The sequence below is a fragment of the Bos mutus genome, chromosome 11 (assembly GCF_027580195.1).
Source record: "Bos mutus isolate GX-2022 chromosome 11, NWIPB_WYAK_1.1, whole genome shotgun sequence".
Taxonomy (NCBI): domain Eukaryota; kingdom Metazoa; phylum Chordata; class Mammalia; order Artiodactyla; family Bovidae; genus Bos; species Bos mutus.
The window spans coordinates 79,613,370-79,632,925 of record NC_091627.1 but is presented as its reverse complement, the minus strand read 5'-3'; the positions used below and the strand labels follow the sequence as shown (position 1 = coordinate 79,632,925).

The 19,556-nt window shown below is 38.4% G+C and overlaps 1 protein-coding gene across 2 annotated transcripts in view; it reads left to right on the top strand.

Annotated features, from left to right (window-relative positions):
* CAMKMT (calmodulin-lysine N-methyltransferase) overlaps positions 1 to 19,556 on the top strand; it is a 428,589-nt gene that overhangs the window by 353,029 nt on the left and 56,004 nt on the right. For both annotated transcript variants that reach the window (XM_070379650.1, XM_005903299.2), the window contains exons 4-6: positions 12,960 to 13,020; positions 14,964 to 15,018; positions 16,073 to 16,136. In XM_070379650.1, the coding sequence (XP_070235751.1) occupies positions 12,960 to 13,020; positions 14,964 to 15,018; positions 16,073 to 16,136 (180 nt within the window). The remainder of the gene's footprint in view (positions 1 to 12,959; positions 13,021 to 14,963; positions 15,019 to 16,072; positions 16,137 to 19,556) is intronic.

The window sequence follows — 19,556 nt, the reverse complement described above, 5'->3', positions numbered from 1 at the left end:
ACAGGTTGGCATTTCCTCCTCCAGGGGATCTTCCTGACCCAGGGATTGAACTCATGTCTCTTGCATCACCTGCACTGATTCTTTACCACTGCGCCCCCTGGAAAGTCCATTAACTAGTACATAACCCATGGTTTTCTGGAAGCATTGTGCCCAGCCATTAAGTAGCAGAGCCAAGGGAAGGAGAAAGGAGGCACAGAGCAGAAAGGGTGCACAGTGAACGCTTTATAAACACTCTGAATGGCTGAAAAAATAATGACCTCTGACTTCTTTATGGTTCTTAACTCATGCTGCCACAGATTGGTTATAAGGTCCATATCACACTGTGATATGGAAGTATTAATTGAATAGGGGCAATCAGAATTTCCATGTGAATAATGACCTAGAAAATAATACTCTGCCCATTTAACAATAGAATGGGGAGCCAAGGCTTCACTTGGCAACACAGTTCTCTTGATGGGGTCAGATTTTATTTTAAACTCTGAGGTATATACATTTTATGTCCTGTTTTAGCTCTTAAAGCTGATGTGAATTTGTTTAGAGTCACTTAAGAGGAAGGAAGAGAATTAAGGAAGGAAAAATCAGTAAGTTGCAAGTATTGTTCTTTTGGTTTTGTTTGTGACCTTCTGACATATACCTTCATCAGTGCTCATCTTGAATAGTAACCATTCCATTAAAAACAAACCAGTAAATTTAGTTACTATTAATGTGCCAGTGTCAGTTTCTTGGCTTTGACCAATGTAAGACGTTGACAATGAGAAGAACTAGGTGAAGGGTATCCAGCAACTCCCTGTACCGGTCTTTTCTGTAAATCTACAATTATTCCAAAATAAAAAGTTTATTTTTAAAACCCAGGTATGTGTGTTTTACAGGGAGCATGTCTGAATAAGAAAGCCCTTAGCTCTACTTTTATGGGAGCATTTTCTCAGTGTTTCTCCAGATGAGTGCTCATTTAAATTTGATATCCTGAGAAGCTGATGGCTCACCCTGCATTCATGTTGACCATTTAGACAGGTCCCTGGTTGACCATGCTGAGATGCTCTCCTGCCTGATACTGAATCAGATAAAGAGGAGGATTTAGGATTATCTGACTTTGGGGAAATGCCACTGAGCAGTAAAATAAAATAGAATCATCTCTTTGCGTTGTTTCCAGGCCAAAGAGTACTGTACCACACTGTAAGTTGCTTCCAAGCTTTGTTTTCTATTAGGCTTTCCATGTGGTGTATCATGTGAAAGTGTCTAATGGGTACTGTGAAATTAGAGGCTGTCCAAACAAAATTTAAAATCCTAAAACTTTCACTCCAAAGTGTGATAATTCTTAGCTATGCTAGTAAACCGTTTGACATGTGTGGAAACATAATTCAATTTTTTTTACATCAGGTTGTCTTTTTTTAAAGGTGTGTCTAACAAAATGTGTGACTATATAACAGAGGAGACAGTATTTGATTTTTAATTTGTATGTTTAGTTTCTGCCATGTTCTAGGTCCATTTGAATGTTTGAAAAATAACAAGGTAATAGAAAAAATGCTTATGTGAATCCCTGTGCTAACTGCATTGTTTGACTTATATTTTTGTGTTCCATCTTTTCCCCTGAAGAGTGACTTTGTTGAGAGTAGGAAATGTGGTCTCAATTTCTAATAGTAAGGTTCAGTAAATATTTGTTTGAATGAATAATTGAATGAAATCACATTTAAATGAATTACTTCCACCTTGAAGGGAACCAAATAACTGCCTCTTGGCTTACTCTTGTCATAGCCCTTGTTTTAGGATGGCCTCACAGTTTAGACTGGTTTTTATCACTGCTATCATTCAGCTATATATACTACCATTTCAAATCCATAAAAAGTGTTTTAAAAAAAGAGAAACTGTTCACGTTTCAAGACCTATTAGAATGCATTTTCAAATATGTCAGACACATCTTTGTTAAAATTAAACCAGGGATTGGTTTTGAGCGAATAGCCCTATATCCTTACAGATGCTGTGGATGGAAGCATCTAAGCTGCTTATTATATTGATGGGTTTTGCTGCTCTGCAGCAAATGAAAACAGGCAGCTGCTTCCTCCATCAAAGCAAAAAGCAGCCTGAGTTTTTATTAACCGAGTGTTCATTTCTTCTATTGCCAAAATTCTTACACAAAACAAAAGAGCAGTTTTAGCACATTATTGCTTAACTAGACATGAACAACTGACAGCAAGTGATAAGCCTGTCTGCTTTTCACAACTGGTAATCATTTTTGGAATAGATGTTTTAATATAGTTGAATATAAATTTTGTAATTTACATCTACAATGGTACGTAAATTTATAGATCCAGTTTGTTGCAGAATGAAGGCTATAATCACAAAAGGCTTTTCCTGGTGTTGTTTAATTTTTAATGACTATTTGAAAACTGGGGAACGAAAATGAAATCAAATTCATTTCTTAAAAAAAAATACAAAAAGGTGTTAAAGACAATCATACAAGTTGGTTGAAGCCATTTGTAGATGGCCCCAACGGAGCAAGACCCCAGTGTTTGCAGCCAGGACGTGCCTTGCACTCCATTTCCACATTAGTTGCAGGGAGCCGCCCGAGCTCATGCACCGGCAGAAATTTCTGGAGAGCAGACCATCATGTTTCCTTCATATCAATGAATGATGATGAGCAGGGAGACAGGAAGCACAGAGCCTTGGCCATTTTATACAGCTGAGATCCCCAGCCAATTCTCATACTATTTCATTTGGTGTTGTTTTTTTCAGTTACCTGAACATTATACATTTACCTGCAGATAGAATAGCAGAGAGGGGTTTATTTAAAGTGGATTTAGGCTGTACCTCGACAACACGTTGCCTTATTTATCAAGTCAATTTGCTGAATGGTGTGTTAACCTTTTGGAACTTGCTAAAGGCAATTCCTGCTATAAGAAGGGGACATAGTCCTCTTCATTCTCCTTCCTAAGAGGGGGAATTTGGAACGAAGGCTGTTTTGAAATGCTGGGATGGGTGTCTTCCACACAACACTGCGAAATAAACAAGTTATGTTGCCTAACCAGCCTAATGCCAGGGCCATTTTAATAAATGTACGTTGTGGCTTTGGCATCTGTGGCACACATCTCCTAAATACCATTTTCTCTCCAGGGGGCACTTTCATAAATGCACAGAACATGCACTCCACTTGGAACACAAGGCTTTCAATTTGTTTGGAATTCAGTCACAGTGTTTACTGAGAAGTGAGATAAAGCTGGACCCAAGAAAGCAGGAAGCTACTATAGAAATCAGAGTCACAGATCATAGGTAACTCAGGAAGGACCACACCTTCCTTACTTGCCTTTAGTGTGCCACGTAACAAGGCTGTGTCTGTGTGGGTGAAGTGGTTAGATACCTAAGATAAGGAGCACTAAAAATTATTTCTAATACTTTCCTCTTCGCGCCACTCTATTTGACACATTACGGCTCTTACATGATGGTCTGAGACACAACACATTCCTATTTTTAAAAGGGTGATTCCACCCTGAGGACCCTGAGCTTCTTGGGGAAGGATGTTACTTGGAGTAAAACTGGCGATGAAAGTTTTCTCTCTTTTCTTTTTTGGTCTGTGAGAAGGATGTGCTCTTTCAAGGAGAGCCCAGGGGGTGTTTCCCTGCTGGTAGGAGCTCTCTGGTCTGATTTTCTGGGTCTACCTTTCCAGAAATGACTGTTCTCACTTTCTGACATCCTCTCTGACCAATGGAGATGTAGCATTTACTCACCTAGAGAGCTCCTACTGGGAGATGTTCTTCTACCTGTGCTTTGAGACCTCAGGAGAAGTTTTTCTGCCCAAAAGATAGTTATTCTGAGGAAAAGGAAATATGTTTGAGGGAAAAACACAGCATATATCTGAGAACAATGCTCTGTACTGGAAAAGGAAAAGTTGGACTTGAAAAAGTTGCCTGTTATTTATATGCTGGGTTAAGTAAATAAAAAGCCATCACAACTAGAATATATAGATGTAGAGTAGTTCTTTTCTTTAATTAACAAAGGCAGTTCTAATTCAGTAAAAGTGGAAGTGTGGTGAAGACTTGATCTCTAAGATGATTTTGAATGCTTTCTAAAATCCTTTGAATCCTTTCTTGGAGTATAGTACAAATAAAACATTTTAACCAGCCCAACTTCAACCTAAAATGTTGTAAACTAAAGCTCACTGACAATTTTAGAGCTTTCGTTTGGAAATGCACAAATGCCATGATCTATAGCTATTGGGTTTAAAGATGGAAGACTCCTCAAAATCAATTTGACTCTTCCAATTTATTCCTTTTTTTAAAAAAGTTATTTTATTTTTTGGCTGCACTGGGTCGTCATTGCAGTGCACAGGCTTCTTGAGTTGCAGCACATGGGCTCTCTAGTTACGGTGTGTGGGCTTGTTGCACCACAGCATGTGAGATCTTAGTTCCCTGACCAGGGATCTAACCTGTGTCCCTTGCATTGGAAGGTGGACTCTTAACTGGACCACTAAGAAAGTCCCAGACCCTTCCAATTCATTCTTGAAACTACAGCCCTGAATATTCATTGAAAGGACTGATGCTGAAGCGCCAATACTTTGGCCACCTGATGTGAAGAGCTGACTCATTAGAAAAGACCCTGATGCTGGGAAAGACTGAAGGCAGGAGGAGAAGGAGATGACAGAGGATGAGATGGTTGGATGGCATCGCTGACTAAATGGACATGAGTTTGAGCAAGCTCCAGGAGATGGTGAAGGACAGGAAGGCCTGGCACGCTACAGTCTATGGGGTCTCAAAGACCCAGACACGACTAAGCGTCTGAACAACAGAGCCCAAATGTGATTTGTCCAGGGTCCCAAAATTAGTTGTTAACTGAGCCATGAGAACTAGAAACTAGTTCTTTTGATTGCTGAGCCAGTCACCAGGGTTGAGGCAATTAGTGTAGTGATTAAAAGAGTGGACTTTAGAAACTGAGTAGGTGGGCTCAAATCCTTACTATGCCATTTAAACTTTCTGTGCTTTGGTGTACCTTAATGTGCCCCTTAGCTGGTCATAATGACGGTACATATCTTATAAAGTTGATTTAAGTATTAAATGAGATAATACATATAAAGTACACAGCTCAGTGTTTGCCCGGTAGTAAGTGTTCAAAAAGTGATACTAAAAAAAAAAAAAAAAAGTGATACTAACAACAGCAGCAACAAATACTAATTGCACTTACTTGGTACTCTTATAGTTCATTCAATCTTCATGTTACCAAAATCCAAGCTCCTACTGCTGGTCGCACAATAGGCCAATAATTTGAGAGACAAGTTGTTGGGGCAAGGAATTGCAACTTTATTTAGAAAGCTAACAAGCAGCCAGAGAAGATGGTGAACTAGTATCCCAAAGAACCATCTTGAATTAGAATTCAGTCTTCCTTTATACTAAAAGGGGAGGAGGTGCGGTTGGTTGTTGCAAGCTTCTTGGTGTCTAAATCCTTTGTTCTTGCAGCTGTCCAGGTAGGTGAGGTCATCATGTTCCTGTAAACCTCCAACAGGACAAATGTTTTTCTCTGCAATTTTTTATTTCTATATGAATGGGAAGAGTTATATTTTTAAAAATCAGAGCCTTGAAGATAGGTTATACTGTTTATTTCAGGCTATAGGCAACATTTTTAACTTGTAGCAAAAGCAATAAAATACAAAGATTAAAGTAAAAGAAACAGATCCAATTTGGAGTCAGATTTGTTCTTCCCTATTACACTTTCATCTCTACTTACAGTGTAGACGGTATTATTACTACCAGATAAGGAGGTGATGCAAGAAGAGCTTAAGTGACTTGCTAAGGTCGCCAAGCTAGTAAGCCTCAGAGCTGTCTTCCAAGTTCTTTACTGTCTGAACCACTGGAACCGTGGCTGTGGCTGCAGCTGCAGCGTATTCCTTTTTCTCAGAGGTGCTTCAGCGTCGTCCTGGTCCTGTCTCCATTTCTTGTCTGTCACTTAGTTGATTTCGCAGCATCTGCTCTAAAACTGACCATCAGACTGAAGGCTGAGGTCTGGGGAATGAGCGCCAAAGACTCTTTTCCTCTCCCTGCTTCAGATTCATGCTGGAGCTGGGGCTCCTTTCAGCTTTCCCTTATTTCATAATCATCAAATTAATAGGTATCTGAATTAAAATTTAAGTTTTAAAATTTAATGCATTGCTCATAAAATCACACCCATAAACCAACCCAGTTTGTAGTCCTAGAAGAATATATTGTTGAAATACCTGGGCAATTTTTTGTGTCCTTTCACTTCCACATGCTCATTATCTATATCAGTTGGCTTCCCTGGAACAGAAGAAAACTGCAAAACAATTCATTTGGCCCTTGATTTTGCAATCTAGTGAAAGGCAGCATAGCACAGAGGTTAAGAATAACGGCTTTAGAATCAGATTACCGGATTCAAATTCCAACTCAATGACAAAATATCTGCCTAATTTGGGGGAAGATTTCTTAACCTCTCAGTATCTCTGTTTTCTCATCTACCTTGTGCCTGGCCAGCAGTCAGCATTCAACAAACATTAGAACATCACAGAGCAAGCTTCCACCCACTCACTGTACAGGGCTACACTGGACATTCCATTTCACCCAGATGTACTCGAATTCTCCATGATCTGACTCCACACACACAGGCAGGCTTGTGCTTCATAATTACTGTTCAGAGCAAGTTTGTTAATGGGCCAGAGCAGAAGGACAAGTATAGAACAAGTATTGTCTCTCTCTCTCTCTCTCTCTATATATATATATATGGTGTGTGTTTGTGTGTGTATATATATATATATATAATATTCTCTCTCTCTATATATATATGGTATTCTTACTTATGATTGATTTTCAAAGTTCCCTTAGCTGGGACAAATATTTCCAGAGTTCAGTTTTGGTTTGTTTTTGTGGGTTGTCCATTAGGAATAATAATCTCCCTGAAAGTATCATAAACATATAATCAAGATTGATAAAATTGCCTGGATAGACAAATGTCAAAATAATAACAAAGGCAAGAGCAGCAAAAACAATAGCTAACATTATTTTTAAAATTATTATCTCCCAGGCATTGTTCTAAGTGCCTTACAGGCATTATCTCACTTATTCCTCACAACAATGGTATGAAGAGGTACTGTTTTTGCTTGTACTTCACAAATGAGAAATTACCCAACAATGTTGTCTAAAGTGGCAACGCCCCGACCCCTATAGTTATTTTCTATTTCATTAATGTTTTATTTTTTTCCACAACATTTATTACTATCTAGAACTACTTTGTTTATTGCCTCTATTAAAGCTATTTGGTCAAGGACTTTATTTTAATCACTGCTATCTCTCCACCTCCTAGAATTGGCCTTGCTTAGTCACTCAGTCGTGTCTGACTCTTTGCAACCCTTTAGACTGTGACCCTCCAGGCTCCTCTGTCCATGGGATTTTTCAGGCAAGAATACTGGAGTGGGTTGCCATTTCCTCCTCCGGCAGATCTTCCTGACCCGGGAATCGAACCCATGTCTCCTGTATCTCCTGTATTGCAGGTGGATTCTTTACCTGCAGAGACATCCGGGAAGCCTGACTGCTAAGAATTGTTGAATAAATGAGAGTTAAAAAGTTTAGGTACTTGCCCAAGGTCACACAGCCAGTAAGAGCCAGTATTCAAGCTGAACTCTGTTTAACACCAGAGCATGAAATAAGATTCTTTATTGTAGCTTTTTATAGCTTGAATCCCCCTCCCTCGCATAATCTTACCCAAGCCTAGTATTTTATGAATGAGCATACTAATGCTCAGAAATGCTACATAACTTCCCAGTACCATATAGATTGTTAGTGGTAGACCCAGAATCAGACCCCAGACCCCCAGCTGTGTTTTTGTACCATGAATGCAGCCTGAGGAGGAGCTCATATAAACTGAAGGAAAATCCTATACGTATCTGGTATACATCATCAGCCCACTTCTTCAAGCCATAAACTTAAGTCACATTTGAAACTTCCCTCTCTCTTACCACCCCCTTCATCTAATTAACTAATAGTTTGTCAGTATACCTTCTAAATATAGCTCAAATCTTTCCACTTTTCTTCATCTCCACTAACCATCACCCAAGCCACCATCAGCACTGACCTAGGTGATTGCAGTAGCCTCCTACCCAGTTACCCTCACCTCCTCTTGCCCCTTTCCAGTCTGTTTTCTTCAGAGCAGTCAGAATGATCTAAAATGTGAATCTGACTATATACTACTTTGCCACTTAAAATGTATCATTTACTTTAAGGTGCAATTTAAAATTCTTTTTTAGAGGAGTTTTTAAACAAATTTATTCATTTATTCACTCTCTTGACTGTGCTGGATCTTTGTTGCTACACAAGACTTTTCTCTAGTTGCGGCAAGCGGGGGCTACTCTCTAGTTGCGATACACAGGTTTCTCGTTGCAGTGGCTTCTCTTATTGTGGGCTCTAGGGCTCGTAGGCTTCCGTAGTTGCAACTCCCGGACTCTAGAGCACAGGCTCCGTAGTTGTGGCACACAGGCTCAGCTGCTTCATGACATGTGGCATCTTCCTGGACCAGGGATTGAACCCATGTCTCCTGCACTGGCAGGCAGATTCCCCACTACTGAGCCAGCCACCAGGGAAGCCCACGATTAAAATTCTTAACATGGCCTTTGAGCCTATGAAATCTGGCCCCTGAGCACCCCCTTCAGGCTCGTCTTGTCCTGCCTCTTCCTTTCTCACTTATTCTCCAGCTTCCTGGACCGTTTCCATTCCTGGAACATCAAACTCTTCTCTTCAAAGCTTTATTTCATGATGCTCCCTTTCTGTGGACCATCCCCTCCAGCTCTGGCCCCTCTTCCTCCTTTTCTTGTCTGTTCATCCTCTGGGTCTCAGCCTGCTTACTGTTTCTACAAAGAAGTGTCCCCTGATGGACTCCTCCCAGCCTCCCCTCCAACCAGCTTAAGTCCCCTGTGATTGGTTCTCAGAAGCACTCTCTATTTTTTCTACACAGTATTTATAATTAGGCACATTATTTGTGTTATTGTTTGTCTAATAGTTTTCTTCCCTAATGAGACTGAATCTCCAGTGACCATGCTGTATCACTCCCTGCTGATCCACAGGGCCTGAAATATAGTAGATGCCCAATAAATATTTATAGAGCATTCTTATCTTCTTACGGATTTCCACTCTGAGTTCAAGACAAAGCAGAAATGCTTAAGTAAAAGGAGACAGAGCATAAACACTGAAAAGAGTCCAAGAGGTTTACCTACCCATTCCAGCATGAGCAGCTTTTCATTTTAGTAACATCCACTGGTGGGTTTCTTCTTCCAGAAGAGTCAGTGGTCTAGCTAAGGATGTGCTGGCCTCTCCATTTGAGTCTCAGGTTTGAGAGAGGCCTTGCTTGTGACTCCTGCATGACAGACACGATCATTTACTTAGGGGAAGGTAAAGAGAGCTGCTGCTTACTTTCCAGACGTCAGCAGATCACAGAAGAGCCATGTCTCTGCTCCAAGAGCTAGGTGTGTTGTCATCATGGGGCAAGTACAAGCTGTTAGAGTCAGAAGAGGAGTCAGCAGTGTTGCCCCTTGGCCACTGTGTGTCAGAGTCCCAGGACTTGTTTCTAACACAAACCGTGGGAAAGCAAAAAGCTCTAGAATGGAAGTGATCTAGAAAGACCCATGTTTGGCTAAAGGCTCATGTCTCTTAATATCTAGACAGTTAATTTTAGAATTTGTTCAGGCTTTAGGTTAATAATGATTGTGTTTCTTTCTAAATTAACCACAAACCTTGACATTTAAAGTAATTCTAGGGCTTCCCTGGTGGTCCAGTGGTTAAGAATCTGCAGGGGACATAGTTGCGATCCCTGCTCTGGGAAGACCCCACATGCCACAGAGCAACTAAGCCCTTGCCCCACAACTACTGAGCCCGCGATCTAGAGCCTACCAGCCGCAACTGCGGAGCCCAAGCACTGCAGCTACCGAAGCCCTCTCTTGCCTGGAGCCTGGGCTCCGCAACAAGAGAAGTCACCACAGTGAGAAGCCCACACACTGCAACGAAGAGTGGCCCCTGCTCACTGCAACTAGAGAAAACCCAGGTGCAGCACCAAAGACCCACTCTAGCCCAAAAATAAAATAAATAAATAAATCTTTAAAAATTAATAAAATAAGTCTAAACTAGCTACTTCACAGATGACGAAAAGCTGGTTACATACATCAAATGGATCGCATCACCAACTTTCCCCTTCATCGCATCTAGAAGAAATCTCGTACTCATTAGCAATCACCCCTCATTTATTCTGGACATTTAACATAAATGGAAAAATAAAATGTGTAGTCCTTTGTGTCTTGGCTTCTCTGTCTTAGCATGATAATGTTCATGTTCTATCCATGTTGTAACATGAATCAGCACTTTATTTCCTTATATTGCCAAATAATTGTCTATTACATGGATATACCACATTTTATGTAGCCATTCATTAGTTGATAGACATTTGGGTCGTTTCCACTTTTTAGCTGTTATGAATAATGCTGCTGTGAACTTTTGTGTACAAATTCTTGTGTGGACATTTTTTTTCTTTTCCCTTGGATATATCCCTAGGAGTAGAATTGCTGGGTTATTTAGTAACTCTACATTTAACTTTTTGATACACTGCTAGACTGTTTTCCAAAATGGCTGAACCATTTTACATCATTTCCCCACAACCTCACCACTTATTATTGTCTGACTTTTTCAATATAGCCATCCTAGAAGGGGGTGAAGTGCTATTTCATTGTGGTTTTGATCTGTACTGAGATAACCTAAAAGTTTAACAAATAAGCAACAATTAAAATCCCTGTCCTGTCAAGGTTTTGAGGAAATAAACACTCTTATTAGAGTTGTAGCTTGGTACAGTTTTTGGAGGGGCAGTTTGATATATCAGAATGTGAGATGTACTTGACTTTTGAACAGATTTTCCATTTCTGGGTATTTGACTTAAGAAGAAAAAAATTATATGTTGGGGAAAAATGTGTCTTTATTATACCACTGTTTATAATATCATAATATCAAAAACTTAGAAATTAACTGAAATGTCTATCAAAAGGAAACTGGATAAATAAACTATGATGCAAACATAAAATATTTAGGCAGTCATTAAAAATGATGCAGGTATAGTGTATTTTTATTGTCATGGCAATCCATCCATCACATACTGAGTGGGGCAAAATGAGATTACTGAATACCTCCCTGAGAAGATCCCACCTGTATAAAATGTCTTTATGCCTAGAGAGATTTTTTTGGAATAGTGTCCAAAATGTTAACAGTGATTATATACTAGTGGTGGAATTTTAGGTGATTTTTAAACTTTATTCTTTGAACTTCTCATATCTAATTTAGTTAAAAATCAACCTCTATAATTTTTAAGAAAAAATTATAAAACTTTTAAAAGACTATGCATTTTAGAAATCACATTTTTGTTCTTAATCAAGGCTTGAACTTTAGTTAAATATTCTTCCCCTATCATTATTTTTTAAATCCTCAAAACCATCTACCGAAGGCATAAAGAAATTCATCATTGTGGTGATTATATTCACTTGATGTAGAAAACTGTCTTGGGCTCTTCCTTCAGAGAATTTTATAATGTGTTTTAATCTTTATAGAGTTCTTTCTGTATGCCAGGTATTAGGACTTTGGGGTAGTGCCAAAGCTAATGATTAGGATCAGGTCGAAAAATTTCTCCATGTGTTCTGATTATTAGGATAGTTGTTTGAGGTTCACACTCTCTTTGACTCTTTTATCCCTCTTTGCAGGAGAATAACATTAACAATTTTCTTTTTCTTTGAGCTTGTTATGAGTTAGGAATTGTTTTAAATGCATTTCATATACTTAACTCGTTTAATCCTCACAGCAATCCTGTGAGGTTGATATTGCAATAATATTATTTTACAGATAAGGACACTGAGGAACAGAGAGGTTAAGTAACCTATCTAAGGTCACTCAACTAGGAAAGGCAATGCTGAGGCTGGAGCCCACCTGAGTTTGGTTCCTAAGTACCTGTAGTTGTAACTGCTACACTCCACTGCCTCTCTGACTTCTACCAAATATAACTCCAGACACTTCATGCTGGTTTATTTTGTTTCTCCCCCAAACAGTCATTTCTACCAGAAACACCAGGGAGACTGAGCTAGTAAGGACAGGTGACTGGACTTTTCTGCAACAAATGTTCTATAGAGTTGTTTCTTTGCTGTTTATTAATATATGTATATCCATTGATTCTCTTAGCATTTTACTTACCATTTCTTTGACATCATCTTCTCTGAAATACCAAAAGTATAAAGAAAAAAATTAAGAGCACATCTGTCTTCTCTTTAAGCAATTCATGTTCATCCATGAAAAACTATTGTCTTCTAAATAAATGATTTACAGATGATGATTTTAGGAAATGCTCTTCCACAGAATTTAATGAGTAGGATTATTGTTAAATTGAAAGATGTACAAAGTTGGTGAAACTTAGGTTTCTCAATTTTATACTCCGGTTGGATTTTAGTTGAAGAAAGGAAATAATTATGTATATGAAAAACATAAGTATGGAGTCAGACAAGAAAGGTATAATAACCTCAGTGGTTTTATTTGCTCCTGGAAGTGATTTTTGCTGAGTATGAGCTACATATACAGTAGGTCTTCGTGATCCTAATGAATTGGCCAAAATGAAGATTCATGTGTATAAAAGTAAGATCTACCTGAAATACCATTCAAAATTTAACTTTGGATGTTTATAATTTTGGCTGTTATTGTTTTTGCTGTTTTGTTGTGATTGAAATCTAGTAAAAATTATTTAGGATATTTTCCTGGGGGAAAAGTTATAATCCAGAAGAAAAGAAATGCATGTGATATGACGTTACTAGTAATAATTACGGTAAGTTTGATTCAAGTTGAAATCACTTATACTGAACATTATTTTTTAAAAGGCATTTCTTAAGAGCATGACTACAGAGAGTTTTTACAGAAGAAACTTCTGTTATCAAAAAGTCTATATCCTCTTGTGTTTTCTAGGCATCTGGCCGGCTGAAGAAGTCTTGGCTTACTACTGCCTCAAGCACAGTGGTATATTCAGGTACAAAGCTGCACTTAAAAATTTGTTTAGCCCACTATAGTGCTGTATCTACATGTTAACGATCACCATGATTACATTCTTCAAATTAAACTGTTAAAAGTGTATATAAGAAAGAAAGAAAGGAAGGAAAGGAGGGGGAAGGTCATGGTGAAAACATGTTGCTTCTGAAAAAGAAATCTGAATCGCCTTTGGGTACTAATATTGCACAGCAAGCTTTTTGCTATGTGTCAAAGGCTTTTGATTTCCACTCAAGGCATTTTATTTCGCTTTGATTTTGGGGAAACGAAAGTGAAGCTCCAATCAATCCTTACTGATTGTAAAGGTCAAAAAAAAAAAAGACATTCTATAAAGTTCTGCTAGGAAAGTCACTATGGAATATTTGATAAATAAATACCCCACAGCTATTATTTAAAAATGCCATCCCATCCCTTATTTTCAAGGTATTTTACATATCTAACAATATGTACTTGTAAAATATAAATTACTATTACAGATTCATGCTATGAACAAGAATGTTTTCAACTGTGAATGTGCATTATAGATTAAACCATGGATGGGATTACAAAAAAAGAAAAAACTCCTTTTAAAAAAAAATGCTGAAGATGTTTGATAGACTCAGAAAATATGGGTTTTTTCATTTCCATTCTCATTTTATAAAAGTCATCCAGTATATGCTTCCTTAATAGTCCATTATGATTCCAGACAAGCCATTAGTGATCGTTTTAACAATATATCCTTACAAGATCGGGTATGTGTTGTAACAATATGTATTTACAAGACTGGGTCAATAATATGTAGTTTTTGAAGCTCTGTGGGTCCATATTTACCAAACAGTTTCTAATTGCTTTGAATAACTAAATACTCATTATGTGTATTTCAGAATACGAATGTCCTGGCTTGGCTGCTGCTTCTTTTCCCTCTATTCTCACCTCTCCCTCCCTTGATTCTCTCTCTTTTTTTTTCCCCTCTTGCTGAGGAAATAAACTTCCCAAATTGGGAAGAAGAGACAATCTCTTAAGAGTATAAGCATATAAAGTAAGAACAGGGAAGTGTTGAACTGAGCTTCAGAGCTGCCCTAGAAGTCTGGCATTTGCTCATCTCACTGTGCTTAAGCTTGCCTGGAGCTCCAATCAGCAAGCAGTGGGCCAGAGCAGGAATGTCACACGTTGAGGGCTGATATTTAGGCACAAAGAGGAAGGTAAGTGCAGAGTGCCACCCCAGACTGTCAGCTTTAACTCTGAGCCGCTTTGCTTAGGAGCGGTCAAGTCAGAGCCCAGTCATTCCTTGAGCCTGGGTTTGCTGGCTTAACCATATTATGTCCCCGCATTGTTTATTCACTGTGTTGTGTTGGGGTCTATTGTTATTTAAGTGTTAATTGCTAAATGTTCCTTGTGTAATTGTTCTTTATGGGGGCTGTTCAGCTCTCCAAAATACTGCTGTTTTAGTTGTTTTTTTTTAATTCAAGATTGCATGTATTTGTGTGTGTGTGTTGTGTGTGTCTTTCACTATAATATAGGTATATACACACTCACATATATTCTTCATTTACTTGTCTAACTGTTTTTGAAGGAATGAATGTGGATTAACAGTGTTATCCTTTCCTAACAATTATCTTTCGCTACTCTAGCTAGTTTAGTTCTAAAAGACAGCGCCATTGACAGGGGGAAAAAAGGGAACCTTCTCAGATTTTTCAGCTCAGCGGTGGTAATGTTGCAGTGAACACTAATGAGGGAACCCCCACTGGTTTGCCTGCTTTGTGACTTTTCTATTTCATAATTATTTTTAAAACGCAAAACGACATGAGGTAGCCTCGTCATGTCTCTACAACTTCCTGGTAGCGCCGTTCTTACTGCAGATGGCAATTTGTTCTTGTAACATATATATCTCTCTGCCCATTTTCATCTCATTTGTATGGGTTCTACCATTTCTTTTCTCTCTTTCAGGGACCTTGCTGTGTGTGAGCTAGGGGGTGGCATGACATGCTTGGCTGGGCTCATGGTAGGTCTTTTCTCAATTCCAATCCCATTCAGAGAGAGGAACAAAAGGAAAAATGTTCCAGGGCCTCCAACTGCTGGGTCAGAGAACCGTCAACAGCATCAGCTGCGGTCAAGCTGCCGGGTCTTGAGAGACCTTCTAGATTGACTTACTTTCGGATCATATTGATTTTATGGTTGCCTCGATGAGCAGAAACATTTTCCCTCAGTGTAGTCAATATCGCTTGTTGTGACATTCCAGGCCTCGCGCAGTCTTTCTTCGCCATAGCAAAAGCATTTTTTTTTTCAGATTATAGTCCCATTTGCTAAGATACAGGAATAGCCCGGCAAATCACAGTTGGAGCACCATGATATAGCTGCTAATGTTTTGCCTGCATTATTACACCAACAAACATGATCCAGAGCGCTCAGTAATTAGATTCTTTTGAATTAGATTGGCCATTCAGGAACGTCGTTCCCCATTCTCTGGGTTCTGAGTCATGTATTCAGGAGATATTATGTAGCAGCACAGTGCATTAGACAAGTTTTTATGTCTCTACAAATAAAAGCATATTGTTACACTGATTGGCATTTGACAAACCTGTCGCTCTTACACAATGTGTCAGGGTTACAGCCCAATGTGCGAGCATGTCAAAGCTCACAAAAAAATTACCCTCACAAAGCCATCTGCCTGCAATGCAAAGTTATATGAAGGGCATCAGGCAGTCAGACAGAAGCAAGCTGAAAGGCAGAGTGACAGCCTTGTATGATGGCTCTACTAGATAAACAGAAGCCCACAGATGAAAGCCTCTCAGAATACCATCATCCGCTGTCACAATGCAATTACCGAACAGAATGATAGCAAGATAGAGGCTCCCGCAAATGGAATGATAAAAGTATTGACTGATTTGATTGAATGATTAAAATAATGCAGACATAAAATGAAAAAAGATTGAAGATTGTTACAGAGAAATAGGTGAGGAAGCATGATACTGAAGGCTTGTCACTCCTGTCTTCACTTCCACACAGACAAGCATATTTGCTCATTGTTTGCTGTGCTCCCCCTTTTTTTTTTTCAGGTTGCTATTTCTGCAGATGTCAAAGAAGTTCTGTTAACTGATGGGAATGAAAAGGCCATCAGAAGTATCCTTATTCAGATAGAAAACGGGCTTGTTGTGCTCATTCCTTTTCCTCGGCTGAGTAACAATTGATATAAAGAAAGACAGCATGGGGTATTAAAAGAGAGTTCCCCCGATACACATGATAAGTAATTAAGAAAAAGTAGAAATATATGACATTCATTGCATACGACTATTTTTTTTTAATTTCGGTGGATTTTTATACTTATTAAAGGAGCTTATGATTTGTGGACCACTCAAAGCAATACGAACATTTGTTTCATAATAATTTTCAAGCACTCTTGTCCTTTTATTTTTATTGAAATTTGCCAGGATAAAATAAATGATTTAACATTTATTATATCGGCTGTTGCTTGCAAAAATTAACTTTCGGCTTCATGTTCCATTATTACCTTTCTTCTGTGTAGACCATGGATTTGTGTACCTACTCTAATTCCTGAGGAGTCCCCTGTATCTCCCCACTGGAAACAGCTATCAGTTTTTCATTATTTCCTTTTATTTAGGATCATAAAAGCTATCTCTTTTTTTTTCTGCTATGCTATTACAATTCAAACCCCATTATATTAGATTATGCTTTACTAATATGTACACAGAGTTCATGAAAATTGAACTGTAACTAAAAAAGCAAGCATAATTTGTGGCTACTTTAGCAATCGAGCTGATTTGTTCAGGGGCAGTTAACAGCCTTTAGAAATTGAGAGGAAAGGTGGAGGATATATTTGCTCTGGATTTTTTGGTGTGCTTTCTATTTACATTACGAAAGAGGCAATCTACTTATTTGAATTTTAGGCTCCTAAAATGCCAAAGCAGTGTTGATTTTTATAAGAGGTAAGCATCTTACCTAGAGCTTATTTTTGAATTTTCTTTTTCTACCTCTGCTATATGATTTTTTAAAAATAAAATTTGTAGCCGCTCTATCAGCCTCCTCACACAGGAGGAAGGAGGTACCAGAAGCCCAGAAGCTAATATTGTTCAGCCGCACTTGTATGCTCTACAGAGCCCCACCCAGCTAATTGCCTGGCAGACTTAAAAAAAAAAAAAAAAAAAAACCAGGAAGGAAAAACAGCCAATCACAATCTTGGCCTTTCACACAAGGGAAAGAGATCACAAAAGGTGCTTCCTTTTTTAAAATGCAGGATTTTAATCATGATCTTCAGACTGTCGCAAGTTTCCTAAAATATTCCTGAAGATGAGCGATGTTGCTTCATTCACTCTGCTTTATTCTGAGTTCTTCCCTGCACTGTATCATTTCACTCTGCTCCTCCTCCACATGTCAGGGAACACAGAAAGCAACAGGAAGTCAGGTATGCTAGCTCAGCCCCAATGGATGTTTTTTGGGGGAAGAAAAAGCAGGATTATTGGGGAAGAGGAGGTCATTTTAACCACAGAAACTTCCAGATTGGGCCCAGCAACCTGAGGTTTTTCTCAAATCAGCGGGTATCTTATTCAATAGCATTGGAAACCGATTAGAACTTTTATCAAACTATGGGAAGCATCTGTGGTCAGTATGTAAATTTAATTGTACTAAAATTACTGTTGAGCTAAACTACAGAGCTTCCAAAGAAGGGAAGCCATGCTATTGTCATTAATTAATGCACCTTTGCTTTAAACAGCAAAGATGCCATGCCAGCTCTTGAAATCAGAGAGGAAATCTCAATTCTGTATTCACTCTGCTGGCCTTTCAAAGAAATGATTGGTACAGCCCCCTCCCAAGAAAATGGATTTTTAACATTTGGTCCTCAGAAGCTCAGCCCTGAGAGTGCTTTATTGTGCTGGGTTTTACAATGGGTTTAATATAGCGGGGTGCCAAAGGGCAGGAGGGGAAGAACTTTACAATGTAGATAAAGTAGGTCCTTTCAGGATGCAGACCAAAACTGGTAGCGTGTTTTATTTCATCTCTTAGGACTTCCCTGGCAGAGTTCAGTTTTTATCATGTTGTTCTATGTTTGTGTGCCTTTTTATGTTGTAACCAGATCTAATTTTTTTTTTTAATTAAGAGGAAAAAAGCATGCCTAAAGCCTTAAAATTTGGCAACATGTTTTTCCTGCTTTTAATACTAATGTTATTCTTGACTTACTAACAGAGCTTACAACTGGCATTCATGGTAAGCTATTTTACTGAGTGAGGTTAATATGAAGTTTTTTTTTTTTTTTTCTATCTTTGTGCCCACTTTCTATGAGAAAAACGAATTCACTGAATCACATACTGTTGATGCATATAGATTGAAACAAACTCATTTAAAAATTACTGTTTACATCTTTCTTTTAAAATTTTAGGAAGCCTAAATTATATAGCAGTTGTAGGATATTATCCAAAAATTACTTTCTAAAAAGTAAAAGTGGATGTCAACAAAAAAAGAGGGAGAAACATTGCCAGAAGCCAGAAAATCTCTAAGCAAAGCTGCTAATTATTCTTAATGGGCAAGATGAGCACATTAAGAAACAAATGAATACATCAGTGAAATGTAATTGAAAATCGACCTGGCAATCGCACATCACATCTGAGTATTGGCCTGTATATTATTCTCATTATTTAAAAAATTATTTTTGTTTTTCTTGGATCTGAATTGAATGAATGCAACTGAACCTTACTTCCTAGTCTCTTAAGCTTCTAAGAGTCTGATTTTTAACCTTAAAAAAACAGCATTTTCTGATATTTCCTATTTATCATCTGTTATTTCTATTTTTTTAATACATGAAGCAATGAATGGAGACATTCTGAATCTTTATATCATAGAAGCATATCAACCAGTTGTAAGCTTATTTATTGTCTCCCTAAAACATATCAACTGGATTTGGCTATGTCTTCTAGAGCTCTCTACCTTGAACCTGGAAAGCTAGATGTGGATTTGAAATTTATAAGCGGAGATATCTGAAAAGAGATTAAGACTTGAGGGATAAGGGAATGTCATAAGTCCTAAATATTTTCTCATACTCATCGTTAGATGTCCCTGAGGTTCTCCTTGATCCTTAAACTGCATTACTGGGTTTAACCCATAGCCTCCCTAACTGAGAGCTGCCTCTCCCTTCAGATGCCATCTTATCTGTACCCAAAGGGGAAAACAAAGGCTAAATTGGAAATGAGATCATTTGGTTCATCCAGTTTTCAAATTTATCCTGAAATCATATGAACTGTGTTCTCTTTCCTTTGGCACAGCCCTTTTAGTGTAATAAAGAAAGAAACCTCCAAGTGCCACAAGATACTCAATAAAGTCTGTAGTTGGTTTGACAATGACATAAGAATAGGGAAGAGAAATGGTATATTGAGTTATTATTGATGCTAAGACCTTTCTGAATTATAATGAACAGAAGTACAACACCTCAGATGAGCAACCCTCTCTAGTACCCTCACTAATTTGCCCAACAAAAGGACCCTGCCTTGACACATCCTTAGTGAACATCAAGCAGGTTATCTGCCAACTATG